Source organism: Pelodiscus sinensis, chromosome 18, assembly GCF_052426305.1.
Source record: "Pelodiscus sinensis isolate ZL-2025 chromosome 18, ASM5242630v1, whole genome shotgun sequence".
Taxonomy (NCBI): domain Eukaryota; kingdom Metazoa; phylum Chordata; order Testudines; family Trionychidae; genus Pelodiscus; species Pelodiscus sinensis.
In genome coordinates, this window is record NC_143069.1 from 29,587,157 (window position 1) to 29,602,160 (window position 15,004).

At 53.6% G+C, this 15,004-nt stretch overlaps 2 protein-coding genes across 2 annotated transcripts in view; one reads left to right on the forward strand and one right to left on the reverse strand.

The window, feature by feature from the left end:
• LOC142823756 (alpha-1B-glycoprotein-like) overlaps positions 1-15,004 on the reverse strand; it is a 415,238-nt gene that overhangs the window by 353,007 nt on the left and 47,227 nt on the right. The gene's annotated exons all lie outside the window — the stretch shown is intronic.
• Positions 1-15,004, forward strand: part of LOC142823797 (immunoglobulin superfamily member 1-like) — a 57,224-nt gene that overhangs the window by 27,909 nt on the left and 14,311 nt on the right. Inside the window, exon 6 of the mRNA XM_089770377.1 lies at positions 12,667-13,022. Coding sequence (XP_089626503.1) covers positions 12,667-13,022 — 356 coding nt within the window. The remainder of the gene's footprint in view (positions 1-12,666; positions 13,023-15,004) is intronic.

Consider the following 15,004-nt stretch of genomic DNA (forward strand, 5'->3'; position numbering starts at 1 on the left):
ATCGCAGGACAGGTGGGGCATGCTGACGTCAGCGGACACCCCTGCAGCGGATGCAGGGGGAGGGCGTGGCTCTGACGTGAGTAGGAGGGTGTATGGGGAGCAGCATACAAAAGGGAGGGAGACAGGGGGAGAAAGGGGGAGGAGCGTCAACCGGCCAACCGGCCAAGTGAGCAGGATTCCACAGGAGTGGTGTGGGAAGGAAGTGACCCAGGGTAGGGCTGAGTGGACGCCCGAGGGTTGGTGCGTTTAGGGGTAACGCCCCACCAGCCAAGGGCTCCCCATCTTTAGGGCCCTGGGTCGGGACCTGGAGCGAGGATGGGCCCAGGTCCCCCTTCCTTCACCGTGTGTGGTGGCCACAAGGACACGAGTTGTGGGTGGGGGGGTTTGGCGGGCAAGGCAGAGATGGTCCTGGGAGGCAGGATGCCTTGACCCTGGAACCTGTAGAAGCGCAGATGAATAAATGTAAGAAAAGAGCGGGATAGATTCATGGAGGTGAGGTCCATCAATGGCTATTGGCCAGGATGGTGTCTCTGGCCTCTGTTTGCCAGAAGCTGGGGATGGGGCAGGGGAGGGATCACTGGATGATTCCCTGCGCTGTTCATTCCCTCTAAGGCAGGGTTTCCCAACCTATGGGTCGCCATTACCTTTCAAAAGGGTCGCCAAGTGTCTACCCAGGTGGCTCTGCCCCCCTCTCCCCCCGATTTTGAATTGCCTTGTGTCACCAAGTCTTCCTGAATTGTCAGAATGGGTCCCCACCTGGAAAGGTTGGGAACGGCTGCTCTGGGGCATCTGGCATTGGCCAGAGACAGATGTAAATCCTACCTGGGACACCATGGGACTTGTCTGATAATTTAGGAGGATGGTGAGAGGCTGCGATTGGAGCTGGGGAACTGGGGGCACATTGAGTGTCAAGCGGGAGACTCACCGTCTCTCAGGTCATGTTCACACTTGGCCCATGTGATTCGCGGGTGGATTCCCCAATAGTGCGACAGGCTCTTCTTGGGGAGTCCCCTCTCTCCTGGGGCTCTGCCCTTCTGCCTCCTGAGCCGGCACCTCTGAGCCTGCCTCTGCTGTGGGCCCCCTCGGGGAGTCTCCTTGCTCTGTACCCCCGGAGCCCTCGCCCCCAGCCCAGAGCGACTCTAGGCCCGAGCCACAAAGGAGGGTTGATTGAGCTTTGAACCCAGCACAAGAGCCCTCGTGCCTGTCGGCCTGGCCCCCTGCAGCCCAGCACGTCTGAGTCTCCCTGCAGCCAGATGGGCTCCACTTGCTCCCTCTGCCCAACGCAGCAGCTGAGCCTCTGATATCCCTGCCCAGCAGCCCCTCCCTTGGACTTTGTCTTCTGTCCAGGAAAACATGATCACCTGGGCCCCTGTCTCCCCTCCTCCGTCCTTTGTTCCCCCCTGGCTGGAACCAGCTGGGCAGGTCACTGAGGTCTCCTCTCTGCAGCCCTTTGGCCTCCCAATGGCCAAACCCGACTGCGCCATCCCAGCTGGGTCTGCCGGGCACGAGGGCACCTGTAGCTGGGAGTTCTAGCTCTGTGCTGGTCCCTGCAACAACAAACTCCAGCACATTTCGGAGGCAGCCTCCCTGTCTGCCCCACCCTGTCATGTCCGTGTGACTAATGACCAGCCGGAGGGGGGGGGGGGCCGTGGTGCTTTGTGAAAGCTCCCATTGTCCAGAAACCAGCCAATGGGATAGTTCTGGGGGTAGCGGTAGCTCTTGAAGTCTTCCCCCTACCTCCCCGGCTCACAATTTTGAAAGAAAAACAGCCCAGCAGCCACTTTTCTGAGCGCCGTGCGGGTGGGGCGAAGCAAACAGGGAGCTTGCTCAGGGCTGAGTCTGAGGGCTGGATCCCACAGGCCGTATTTTGCCCAGCTCTGGGTTAAACTAAGGACAGCAGTGTGATGCTGAGGTGAGCGTTGGATTTAGGGGTAGCTGTTCCCTCAAGGGGAGGCACCCTGGGATGAGCATTGGCCAAGGGCAGTACCTAGGGGAGTGGCGGTGCAGTCAGGGAGGGATATGGGTGCTGCCGTGGAAGAGACACAGTTAGGGGCAGAGCTGGCAAGAGCTAATTCCCTGGGAGACCAGTAGGAGGTTGTGACGGCGCGTTGGGGGTTCCCCGTCTCCTGCACCCCGAAATGGCACAAACAGACTGCACCAGCCAGTGGAATTGAGGGTGGTTTATTGCTCCTCCAGCACAGCGCAGCACAGATGTAATCTGGTTACAGGAACTGGGCTAGGATGCCTCAGGCCCCCTTGAGATGGGGGAGACTGGGCCCCTAAACTCCAGCCCCTTCCCCTTGGCTCTCCTCCATGCCCTCCGACAGCCAGCAACCAACTCCCTCACTTCCAGCCCTGCCCCCCAGCCAGGGCAGCATCCACCTTCCTTTGTTCCTCTCCATGGGGGGTGTCTGGCCACTGGTTCAACAAGTTTGGCATTACCTCTGCCTAGTGAGGTTTTCCCTGCTGGGTCTTGCTCCAGACAGCAGGGGTCACCACAGCCCAGCAAGTACCCCCACTACGTCACAGAGGTGAGAAAAGGCACCAGGAAGTTCCATAATTACAATTTCCCAATCACCCTTAACTCTGCCCCTCATTCCCATGGATTAGGACACTGTCCTTTAAGTGCATGAACCTGTGATTATTTTGCCTACGTGGGTCACCTGTAAAAAGGGAGTGGGGTTCCATCTTCAGGGACGCTGGGGTCAGTCAAAGACTGGAAGCTAGACCTTCTGGCCCAGCCAGGTGCAGCTTCCCCCAGGCTTCAGGGTACATTGTGGGGGCAGGGAGCAGACACTGGTTCCTGTCAGACACACAGACAGACAGTGAGCTGTGTGATGCTTAGCCAGGTTGTGGGGCCCGGGGTTTCCTGGGTTAGGCAGGGACCTCTGCTTGCTGAGACCGCACTAGATTTCGCAGAGACGGAGTCAGGAAGAGATGAGACATCGTCACCTTCCTGTAACTACAGCCAGCGTCTGTGCTCCTTATCTGGGGCTCAGTGGAGCGGGGCACTGAGATATTCGTGGCAGCGCTGAGGAGCCCCTCATGACATCTGATCTCACCATCCTCGTCCTCAGTGAGTTTTGGAGACAGACAGGGCATGGGGCCATGGGGGGGGGATCTGAGGCTAAGGTGTGTGCCCCATTATGGGGGGGGGGGGAGATCTGAGACCAGGGCATGTGCCCATGTGGAGGGGGATCTGAAACCAGGGCACACAGGTATCTGGTCTCTAACGACTGTCTCTTCTCCAGGCTGTTGGCTGGCCGGACAGAGTGGGGTGCTGGGCCGTGAGTATCTCTGGGGCTGGGGAAATTCTTGTGTGAGGGACCTTTGGGGAAAGTGGAGCTGAGCCGTGAATGTTCTCTCAAAACTCAGTTTAAACTCCTTGTATTGACCCAGGGGCTGAGATCAGACCCCAGCCCGTAGGGCCCCTGTAGCTTCAGGAAGGTGTCTGTGAGCTGGGGCGCTGTCCCCGGGGCTGGGCGCTAAGGACCGGTCACACACACACAGGGCAGGGTTTGTGTCTCCCCAGCTAACTGGCTCCTTAGCTCCCTGCACCCGGACCCTCCATCTCTGCCAGCCTTGGTGGGGGGTTGCTGTGGGGACAGCTGTCAACATCCGCTGTCAGTGTTGGTGCTGGGGCAGGAGTTTCTTGGGATACATCTACACTGGCATGATTTTCCAGAAATGTTTTTAACGGAAAAGTTTTCCGTTAAAAGCATTTTCGGAAAAGCGCGTCTAGATTGGCAGGACGCTTTTCCGCAAAAGCACTTTTTTGCGATCGGGGCTTTTTTGCGGAAAACAAATCTCTGCTGTCTACGCTAGCCCTGTTGCACAAAAGTTTTTCGGAAAAAGACTTTTGCCCGAACGGGAGCAGCATAGTATTTCCGCAAAAGCACTGACAATCTTACAGGAGATCGTCAGTGCTTTTGCGGAAATTCAAGCGGCCAGTGTAGACAGCTGGCAAGTTTTTCTGCAAAAGCAGATGATTTTGCAGAAAAACTTGCCAGTCTAGACACAGCCTTGCTGTATAAAGGTGGAGTCAAATCCGAGAGCTGGCTGTTGCTGCTAACAGGGGTCAAGTTCCTTACATACATCCTTCAAACACCCACCCAACTGTCCCACTTCATCGCAGGTGTCACGAGACCTGCCTGTGCCTCGATTTACCCTGGTAAAAATGAGGGCTAATCACCCGCCTTGCCCCTTGTTCTGGCTTCAGGGCAGGGGCTTTTTCTCAGTCTCTGGGCAGCCACCAGCATCTCTGACTCCCAGCCCCTCCCCTGCTCTAACCACTAGACCCCTCTCTGTTCCCAGAGCTAGGGATAGAATCCAGGCATCCTGGCTCCCAGCTGTGTATGTGGGGAGCCCCACTAAGAAACAGATGGGCACAGCAGGGGGCTCTGGGTTTAGGGCCTCAGGAAGTTGTGGTCGTAGCTCCCAGGAATCTCCGGGATCTGGGAGAGATTCCTCTGGCTGGGTTTCTCGCAGGCTGGTCTCTGTGTGGCGAGGGTGGTGCAGTGACTGTGCCGGGGTCTGTCTCACGGCCTGTCCCCTTCCCACTGCAGAGACCAGCTACCCCAAACCCTCCATCTCCCTGCACCTCAGTAGGGGGTGGGGGTCACGCTGGGGGAAGCTGTGACCATCCGGTGTTGGGGTTGACACCCAAACGTGAGGTTCCTGATGTACAAGGATGGGAACCTGACCACACTGCAGGAGGTGGAGCCGGCTGGGGATGTGGCTGAGTTTCCCATCTGCTCCATGAGCTGGAGAGAGGCAGAGAGCTATTGCTGCCACTACCGCCCCAAACTGCACCTGTTCATCTGATCAGAGCCCAGCGACACTGTGGTGCTGGGGGTAGCACATTAGAGACCCTTGTTCAGTGTCCCTGCACCCAGCCCCACCCCCAGCCAATTTCCCCATCCCTCAAGGGATCTCTGCACATGGGGTCTGGCTGGGCCCTGAGTCGTGGGGCTCAGCAGCGGGGAAGTCTGGCTGGAGATGAGATTACAGCCACTTGTGGGGGGACTCCGCAGCCGGGGGGCAGAATGGGGGGAGCTGAGGGTGTGAGGGAACATGGGCTGGGGGTGGAAATGGGAGGGGCCGGGGAGGAAGGTTCCCTGCCCCCAAGGGAGCTGCAGAGCAGGGGCCTTTTCCAGGGGCTATTCCCCCAGTTACCCTGCCCCAAGGACACACAGAGGAGTCAGGAGGCTCAGGGACTCCCCAGCCAGCACTGCCCCAGCCTGGTCGGCGTTGACACCCCTGGGCAGGGGTGGAGAGTTAATGTGCAATGGAGGCTGCAGAAGGTGGCTGCTGAGAAGTAGCCTGGACACAGCGACTCCCCCTGGGTTCCCAGGCAGCTGGAGCCGGGGGAGCTGGAACCCAGGATGGTATTTTTGGGGGGAGATAAAACAGGAAGTAGCCCACCCCCAGACCCTGGAGTGATGCCGGCGGGAAGGGCTGGCAGAGATTGGAGGGAGGCTGCCCAGTGCAGGGAGGGACCCCAGCAGTTGGCAAGACAAGAGCCTGCCCCAGCAATGAAGGGATCCAGCAAGGGGGAGCTAGTGGGTAGGATCCCGGTGGCAGAGCTGGGTGGTGGAAGGGCTCTTGGCCAGGCGCTGGCAGGGAGAAAGCTCCATGCAGAAAGGGAAGAGGTGACAGGAACAGGAGGGAGCAGATGAGCAGAGACAGGGGAGGAAGGGGGAAGTTACAGGAAGAGCCAGGCAGTGAAACAAGAAAGAAAATAACGGGAGTCTCTGAGGGAGCTGAGAAATGGCCGGCAAATGGCGAGCGGCGCCCAGTGAGGATGAAATGGGACAGACATTGGCTGTGAGCCAAGGGAAATGGGCTACCGGCACAAGGCGGAAATGAGCCAGAGCGACAGTAAAGCAAATAGCTCAGACAAAACCTCTGCCCAACACTTTCAGCTGCAGCGACAGGGAGAGAGACTCCGTCAGCGCAAAGGGAGTTGGGGTCTGGGCAGAAGGCAGTGTTTCTCAGGCCAGAAGCCGGAGGAGGAGCGGTGGTGAGCTGAGCTATAACTCTGGGCTGTTGTGACTCTATTGGAGTTCTGATGTGAACAGGGAGAAGATTGTTGCACCCTCTCTTGTGGGTTTGCCCCAGATTTGTACAAAGGGGCCCAGTGAGGTGTCTATGGAAAGCTTGTGATCTGCTGAGTCTCTTTATGTCACTCATGCCTGTAGGATTTGTGCATTTAAATGTATAAGTACTGGCTCTGTAGTGCTATTCCAAGTGTGTGCTTTGAAGAGATGTCAACAAGGCTCACCTGTTGTGGAAGGGTGGATAGTCTAGTGCAGTGGTCTCCAACCTTTTTACATCCAAGATCACTTTTTAAATGACAGACCAAGCCAAGATCTACCGCCCCGCCCCTTCCTTGAAGCCCCGCCCTCTCTATTCTCCTCTTCTCCATCATTTGCTATCCCCAATCCTTATAGTGCTACTTAAAAAAAAAATCCCACCATTTCTCGCAGCTACTCACCTGTGCTGTTGCTCGGTGAGTAGCTGCTCCTCAAATGAGGAAATCTAATGTAAATTTACTGCGCAGGCGCACAGTTCAGAGAGGGCTCCAGAGCTACTCTTAGAGCCTCCGAGATCTACCGGTAGATCGCAATCTACTGGTTGGTGACTACGGGTCTAGTGAATAGCAGCACTTGGCTGACAATGGACCTTAAGTGGTGCCGATCCACATCTAAGAAATTTCCCTGTGACTCTGCAGAGCAGCAGGTAGGCCATGGCCACTTACCTAAAAAGGACACAAACAGGCAACTTGCTCATGTGACAAACTCCATTTGGGGAGGCACTTCCACATTTTTTTGGAGTTGGGTTATGGCATGAACTGGATTAAACTCATCGGCCACACTGTGATCTAACCGCACACCCACGTCGTTATACACTGACCTTCCAAGAGGACACGGTCTCTGCTGTTCTTCTCATTTTTTCTCAGTCTGTATTTTAAATCCGGTAACTCTCTCCTCAGCTTGTCTGAGTCACTCCGCTGCTCCCAGTCGCTCCTCTCACTTTGCCTGGATTTTGTTCTGAACAAGAATGATTAAAGGTCTAGAGAAGATGAGCTATGAGGGAAGACCAAAAGAATTGGGCTTGTTCGGTTTAGAAAGAAGACTGAGAGGGGACATGATAGCAGTTTTCAAGTACAGTAATTCCTCATTTAAAACTATTGATATGTTTCAGAAAATGATCATATTAAGTGAAAATGTGTTATGCGGGGTCAATTTTCCCATTGAAAATAATGAAATAGGTGGAGGTTGCATTTCAAGCAGTGGTGTCTGTTGGGACCGGGACATAAGGTTGGGGGAGAAAAGGGACTGGGTTACAGCAGGGAGGGGAGGGGAGGTGTTTGGTTCTGGAGAAGGGAAGGGGAGTAGAGGGGAGGGGGATTGGGTTGGGTGTATGTCCCTGTGGTGGGTCTGCCGGGACCCACACTGCATCCGACCAGGGGTGGTCACTGGGGAACGGTGAGGTGAGCGGCGAACCCTCCGCCACTTTGCAGGGAGGCGGGAGAAGCACCACGCAGCCGCTGGCAATGGGCCAGCTGCGGAAATCATGTTATTCCGGGGATGGTCGTGTAATTCAAAAAATGTTCCCTAAAAAAAAAAATGGTGCTATTGAGAAAACGTGTTAAGCGGGCACATGTTAAATGAGGAATTACTGTATCTAAAAAGGTGGCAAAAGGAGGAGGAAGAAAAATTGTTCTCCTTGGCCTCTGAGGACATTGAAGAAGCAATGGGTTTAAATTGCAGCAAGGAAGGTTTACGTTGGATACTAGGAAAAACTTCTTAACTGTCATGGTGGTTAAACACTGCAATAAATTGCCTATGGAGGTTGGGAAATCTCCATCACTGAAGATAGTTAAGATCAGATTGGATAGACATCTATCAGGGATGATCTAGACCGTGCTTGGACCTGCCACAAGGGCAGGGGACTGGACTCAATCACCTCTCGAGGTCCCTTCCAGTTCTAGTGTTCTCTGATTAAGCATAGACACTCTAAGGCTATGTCTACCCTGACCCTCTTGAGCAAAAAAATATGCAAATGAGGCAAAGAGTGGAATATCGCCATGCCTCGTTTCCATAATTAATGAGGCCCCGTTTTTGCACAAGAGGCTGAAAAAATGTGGAAGAACGGCTCTTGCATAAGAGGGGGTTTTGCACAAAAAGGAGCTGTGTAAATGGCTCCTTTTTGTGCAAAAGCCTCTGGCGCAAAAATGGAGCCTAACTGATTATGCAAATGAGGTGAGGCGATTTGCCTCATTTGCTTATTTTTTTCCGCAAGAGGGTCAGTGTAGACATAGCCCCTGGCTACATCTATTGGAAGAAGCTTTTCAGGAAGAGATCTTCTGGAAAAACTTCTTTCGAAAGAGAGCATCCACACAGCAAAAGTGTATCAAAAAAACAATCTGCTTTTTCGAAAGATAGAGTGCACATTTATTGGATGCTATCTAGCAATTAAGTTGTGATTACTATGGAGGAGTGGCCATTAAGCGACCTGTGTTTTTTACTGGAGGCCTCTTCTTTTGAAAAAAACCCTCTTCCCCATCCACATATTCCTTTTTCCGAAAGAGCTCTTTTGGAAAAAGTTGTCTTCCTCATAGACAGAGGTTTACCTCTGTCAGTGTGGACGTAAATTGCAGTGTGGATGCAAGTTCAGTTTTTCCAGGAAAACTCTGCATTGTAGACATACCCTGATTGACAATATTTTTTTTCTATTTTTTCCTTCTCTTTCCCTCTCTATCCCCTCTCTTTGGGTATGTCTCCACTATAGCGCTAATTCGAACTAACTTAGTTTGAATTAGTTAATTCGAACTAAGCTAATTCGAACTAGTGCATCTAGACCTACAAACTAGTTCGAATTAGCGTTTTGCTAATTCGAACTAGCATGTTCACATTGAGTGGACCTTGAACCGAGCTTAAGGATGGCCGGAAGCAGTGCCGGCAGGGCATCAGGTTAGGACTTAGAGTGTGGAGCTGCTGCCTCAGGCTAGCCGAGGGCTGTGCTTAAAGGGTCCCGACCCCCACGCCGGACAGACAGTTCTCAGGGGTTCCCCGCTGGCAAAGCAGTCCTGGCTTGGAGTGCCCTGAGTGCCCACACCCGGCACATCACAACACTCACCATCAGCCCGGCTGCACTTGCCGCAGGCTGCCATCCAGAGGGGGGGTCAATTGGAGGGCTGCAGGAGAGTTTCCACCCCGAGGAGCCCGCAGAGCCACCCCAGTCCTCCCCATCGGGGGCTCGTACCCATTCCTCCCTCACCTCCTTTCACTTACTCCTCCCTAGCCTCCCTTCATGATGTACAAAATAAAGGACACGTGTTCAAAAATAGAACCTCTCTTTATTGAACAAAACTGGGGGAGACTAGGAAAAGGAGGTGGGAGAGGGGAAGAGAGAGGGTGGAAGAGGGGAGGGCAACTAAAATGACCAGGGGTTTGGAACAGGTCCCATATGAAGAGAGGCTAAAGAGACTGGGACTTTTCAGCTTAGAAAAGAGGACACTGAGGGGGGATATGATAGAGGTCTATGAAAGCATGAGTGGTGTGGAGAGGGTGCATATCGAAAAGTTCTTCATTAGTTCCCATAATAGAAGGACTAGAGGACACCAAATGAAATGAATGGGTAGCAGGCTTCAAAGTAATAACAGAAAGTTCTTCTTCTCAAAGCAAATAGTTAACCTGTGGAACTCCTTGCTGCAGTAGGCTGTGAAGGCTAGAACTAGAACAGAGTTTAAAGAGAAGTTAGATCAAGTCATGGAGGTTGGGTCCATGGAGTGCTATTAGCCAGGGGGTAGGAATGGTGTCCCTGCCCTCTGTTTGTGGAAGGCTGGAGATGGATGGCACGAGACAAATGGCTTAGTCATTGTCTTCGGTCCATCCCCTCCAGGGTACCTAGTGTTGGTCGTTGTCAGCAGACAGGTTACTGGGCTAGATGGACCTTTGTTCTGATCCAGTATGGCTGTTCTAAGCTCAGGGTCAGGGGTCTCACTGGACCACCTTGATTTTCATGCAAACCTGCTCCTGGGTGGCCAGGCTGGCAGCTATCCTACCATAGATGGCCACTTTCCTGTGCCTAGTGCGGACATCGTGGACGAGGTCCACGATGTCCGCACTAGACCAGGCGGGCGCCCGCCTCTTGTGGCCCCGGGCAGGCTCCCGGGAGCCGCCAGCCTGGTCCTGGGAAGAGGCGGAGGGCTGGGTGGCAGCGGGTGGCTGGCTCGTGCCGTGCCAGGTGCAGGGTCTGCTGGCTGGGTGCTGGCAGGCTTGCACCTGGCACAGGCACCGTAGCCAGCCCGTGTCCCTTTAAGGGCTCCGGGGCCCGGAGGGGGGCAGAAGAGTTTCCCTGGTGGTACCCAGAGTGGCCACCAGGGAAAGCTGGGGAGGGCTAGTCTCCCACTAGTTCGAATTAAATGGCTACACAGCCCTTAATTCGAACTACTTAAATTGAACTAGGTGTTAGTCCGCGTGGAATGAGGTTTACCTAGTTCGAATTAAGCGCTCTGCTAGTTCGAATTAAGTTCGAACTAGCGGTTTGCTGTTAGTTCCAATTAACTTTGTAGTGTAGACATACCCTTTCTCTGCTATTTATTTGTATCCTGGAACCCTTAACTCCATTCATCTGAAGAAATGAGCTGTGCACACAAAATTTCCTGATACCATCTACATTTTTTCTTAGTTTCTAAGGTTGTTCAGGACTATTCATTGTTGTTGTTTTTTTAAGTTTTCTCATACGTCATATTTTCTAGACCTTTAATCATTTTTGTTGCTGTCCTCTAGACCTTCTCCTATTTCTTCACATCTTTCTTGAAATGTGGTGCCCAGAACTGGACACAATACTCCAGCTGAGGCCTATGCAGCACAGAGTAGAAAGGAAGAATGACTTCTCATGTCTTGCTCACAACACTCCTGTGAATGCCTCCCAGAATCATGTTTGCTTTTTTGCAACAGTGTCACACTGTTGATTCATGTTTAGCTTGTGGTCCACTCTGACCCCGAGATTCCTTTCTGCAGTTCTCCTTCCTAGACAGCCACTTCCCATTCTGTATGTGTGAAATGCGTTGTTCCTATCTAAATGGAGTACTTTGCATTTGTCCTTATTAATCTTTATCTTATTTTGCTCAGACCATTTCTCTAGTTTATCCAGATCATTTTGAATTATGATTCTGTCCTTCAAAGCACTTGCAACCCCTCCCAGCTTGGTATCATCTGCAAACATAATACGCGTACTTTCTATGCCATCATCTAAATAATTGACAAAGATATTGAACAGAACTGGTCCCAAAATAGACTCCTGTGGAACCCCACTTGTTATGGCCTTCCAGCATGATTGTGAACCATTAATAATTACTGTCTGAGAACAGTTATCCAGCCAGTTATGCACCCACCTTGCAGTACCCCGTCTCAGTTGTATTTCCCTAGTTTAATGATAAGAAGATCATGTGAGACTGTATCAAATGCCTTAGTAAAGTCTAGGTATACCACATCCACCTCTTTTCCTTTATCCACAAGACTTGTTATCCTGTCAAAGAAAGCTCTCAGCTTGGTTTGACATGATTTGTTTTTTATCAGTCCATGCTGGCCTATCATCTTGCCTTCCAGATGTTTGCAAATGAATTTATTATTTCCTCCATTATCTCCCCTGACAAAGAAGTTAAACTGATTGGTCTGTGGCTTTCTAGGTTGTTCTTATTTCCTTTTTTATAGAGAAGCACTATATTTGCCCTTTTTCAGTCTTCTGGAATCTCTCATGACATGCATGACTTTTCCAAGATGATAGCTAAAGGCTCAGATACCTCCTCTATCAGCTCCTAGAATGTTCTAGGATATGTTTCAACAGGCTCTGGTGACTTGCAGACATCTAATTTACCTCAGTAATTTTTAACTTGTTCCACATGACGGCTTGTAGCAGAGATGGAATAAATAAGCTGCTATCTTAAAAATCTCTGGAGCATATCCTTTGGATCGTCAGACCTTCCGGGCCCAGTTCATATCAAAGCTGCTTCCAAAGTGATGAGCTGGAATGAAGATAAATTGAGGAACCTCTAGGGCCCCTTTTATAACTTTGACCATTGGAAGGAATCCCATTGCTCCCCTTGTGTGAAAGTACCTCCCGAAATGGAGGGTGTCACATGGGCAAGTCAACTGTCACTGTCCTTTTTGGGCAAGTAGCCATGGTGACCTGCTGCTCTGCCGGTTCACAGCAACATTGCTTGGATGTGGATCGGCACCACTGAAGTGCGATTCACTTGACTAGACGCCCTTCAATGACAGGTGGGCAAGGCCTCTTGAAATCTCTCAGGAGCAAATATTTGGAATACAGTGAACCCTCGTTTATCGCGGTAGATAGGTTCCAAACCCGACCGCGATAGCTGAAAATCCGCGAAGTAGGGACACCATATTTACGTATTTATTTAACATGTATATTCAGACTTTTAAAACCCTCCCTTTACGTAGTACTGTTAACAAACCACCCTTTAATGTACAGAACATACGTAATGAAAAAAGTCCGCGAAGTCGTGAATCCGCGATGGTCGAACCGTGAAGTAGCGAGGGCTCACTGTATCTGCACAGAGCCAACATTTGTAAAGAAATCCCCCACTTCACCATGGGGGTCCGGCCTGGGATTGGTGGGGAAAGCATCCAGGGGACTCTCCCTGGAGCCCCTGGGGCCGGGCTGCGGGGGTCTGCGTTTCACGGCCTGTCTCCTCCTGCCTGCAGATCTTAAACCCAGCATCTCCCTGAGCCCCAGTGAGGGGTTCGCCCCAGGGGGAGCTGTGACCATCCGGTGCCGGTGCAGGTCTGGGGGAGGGCGGGTCCTGCTGAGGAAAGCTGGAGACCCGGCTGCGCAGCGTGCGATGGATCCCACCGGGGACATGGCTGAATTTCGTATCCGCAACTTGAGCCAGAGAGATGCCGGGAGCTACAGCTGCCAATGTGGCGCCCGGGGGGACCCAAACATCTGGTCAGAGCCCAGCAACCCCGTGGAGCTGGTGGTGGCAGGTGAGGGGCCCGGCTCGGCATCCCCGCTCCCAGCCCCACACCTGGATGGACCCTCGGGACATTCAGCGCCAGGCTCTGGGTCCCACACAGGGGATGCCTGGCTGGGTAGTGAGGATGGAATCACGGGGGGGGAGGGAGCAGCAGCTGCTGGAGGGTGACGGCCAAGGCAGGGGGATCCCTGCCCCCAGGGGTGTTGCACAGCAGGAGCCTTTCCCAGGGGAGGCTTCCCTGGCTGCCCCGCTCTGGGGACACACAGAGCAGCCACGGCCCAGGGACTGCCCAGCTGGAACCGCCCAGCACCGAATTCCCTCCCCACCCGGCCTGACACTTAAAGCCGCAATAAACTCTGGGTATGTCTACACTACCCCCCTAGTTCGAACTAGGGGGGTAATGTATGCATACCGAACTTGCTATTGAAGCCCGGGATTTGAATTTCCCGGGCTTCATTAGCATAAAGCCGGCTCCGCCATTTTTAAAAGCCGGCTTGTTCGAACCCCGTGCCGCACGGCTACACGCGGCACGGGCTAGATAGTTCGAACTATGTAGCCATTCCGATCTATCTGTACACCTCATTCCACGAGGCGTACAGATAGTTCGGAATAACTACATAGTTCGAACTATCTAGCCCGTGCCGCGTGTAGCCGCGCGGCACGGGGTTCGAACAAGCCGGCTTTTAAAAATGGCGGAGCCGGCTTTATGCTAATGAAGCCCGGGAAATTCAAATCCTGGGCTTCATTAGCAAGTTCGGTATGCATACATTACCCCGCTAGTTCGAACTAGGGGGGTAGTGTAGACATACCCTCTGGGTCATGGGGCGAGCGGCCCAGTCACTGTGTCAGCCCCTCCCCCTTTTAGCTCGGTGCTTGGTTCTGTCCCTCCCCCGTCCCAGCCGATGCTCATTTGAATCCCACAGTGCGGACCCAACCCAGCTGGGCCCCAGCAGCTGGATCCCCCCACAACAGCACTGCAGGGAGAAAGTGAGTGGGAGAAATGGAGCAATTCATCCCCCAGGCACAGGGCTTCCCGCTCAGACACCCATGGGGCCATTCCGGCGTTTTGAGGGGGACGGTCCCTGCACAGAACTGACAGGCTCAGCTCTTCTGTCTAGCGGGGGATGGACAGACCCTGAAGATGCTCGGCTGCGGGGCAGTGGGGATGTGGGGCCCTGGGAGCGCAGGGATGGGAGCACGTCTGGGGAGGGACAGACAGACGGACTCAGATCGTGTCTGCATGAGACCTGGGCCTGTAATGCCAAATCCCGTGTGGTTCCCAACTCCCCTGGGGAGCTCAGAGCCAGTCTGGGCTGTGGGAATTAGTGCCCAGGTGTGACCCAGCCCGTGGGGCAGCCAAGCTCCCCTGAGCTCTGTGGGGCAGGGAGATCTTCCCCTGCAGTAGGGACACTACACCCAGCCTGCCCCCGCAGGGACTCCATTTCTGTGTCCCATGTCCTTTCAGCACTGAACACGCAGGGCAGCTGGCCCAGGACAGGGCTCCTGGTGCTCAGCACGAGTCGTTAGTGCTTGTGGTTTCCATGGAGCTAGGCAGGGGCTGTATCTTGCTGGGACCCATCCTGGGTTCCCAGTGGCGCTGATCCGGCCCCAGTCTCTGTGTCCCATCCTCCCTCCAGGGAGCCGGCTCAGCCCATGATCTATAGATATACCCTGTGTAACTAGCCACAGATACCAGGGCTCCGGCTTTCTCACACCATCCCCGCCCCTGAGGCCTAGACAGACGCTGGTTCCGTTCCCACAGGGGGAACCAACATGACTCAGCTGAGAACAGCGCCGCCGTTGACCCACCCAGGCAGCGTGGAGCCAGGCACCAGGCCTGGGAACAGGAGATCCACATCGCCACCCCGAGCAACAGGTACATGCTACATGAGGAGCCGCTCCCTGGTGAAGCCATGAACAGCTGCTGGGTGGGATGGTGGGGAGCAGATTCCAGGGGAACAGATCCTCACAAGAAATGTCCCGTCTGGGCTG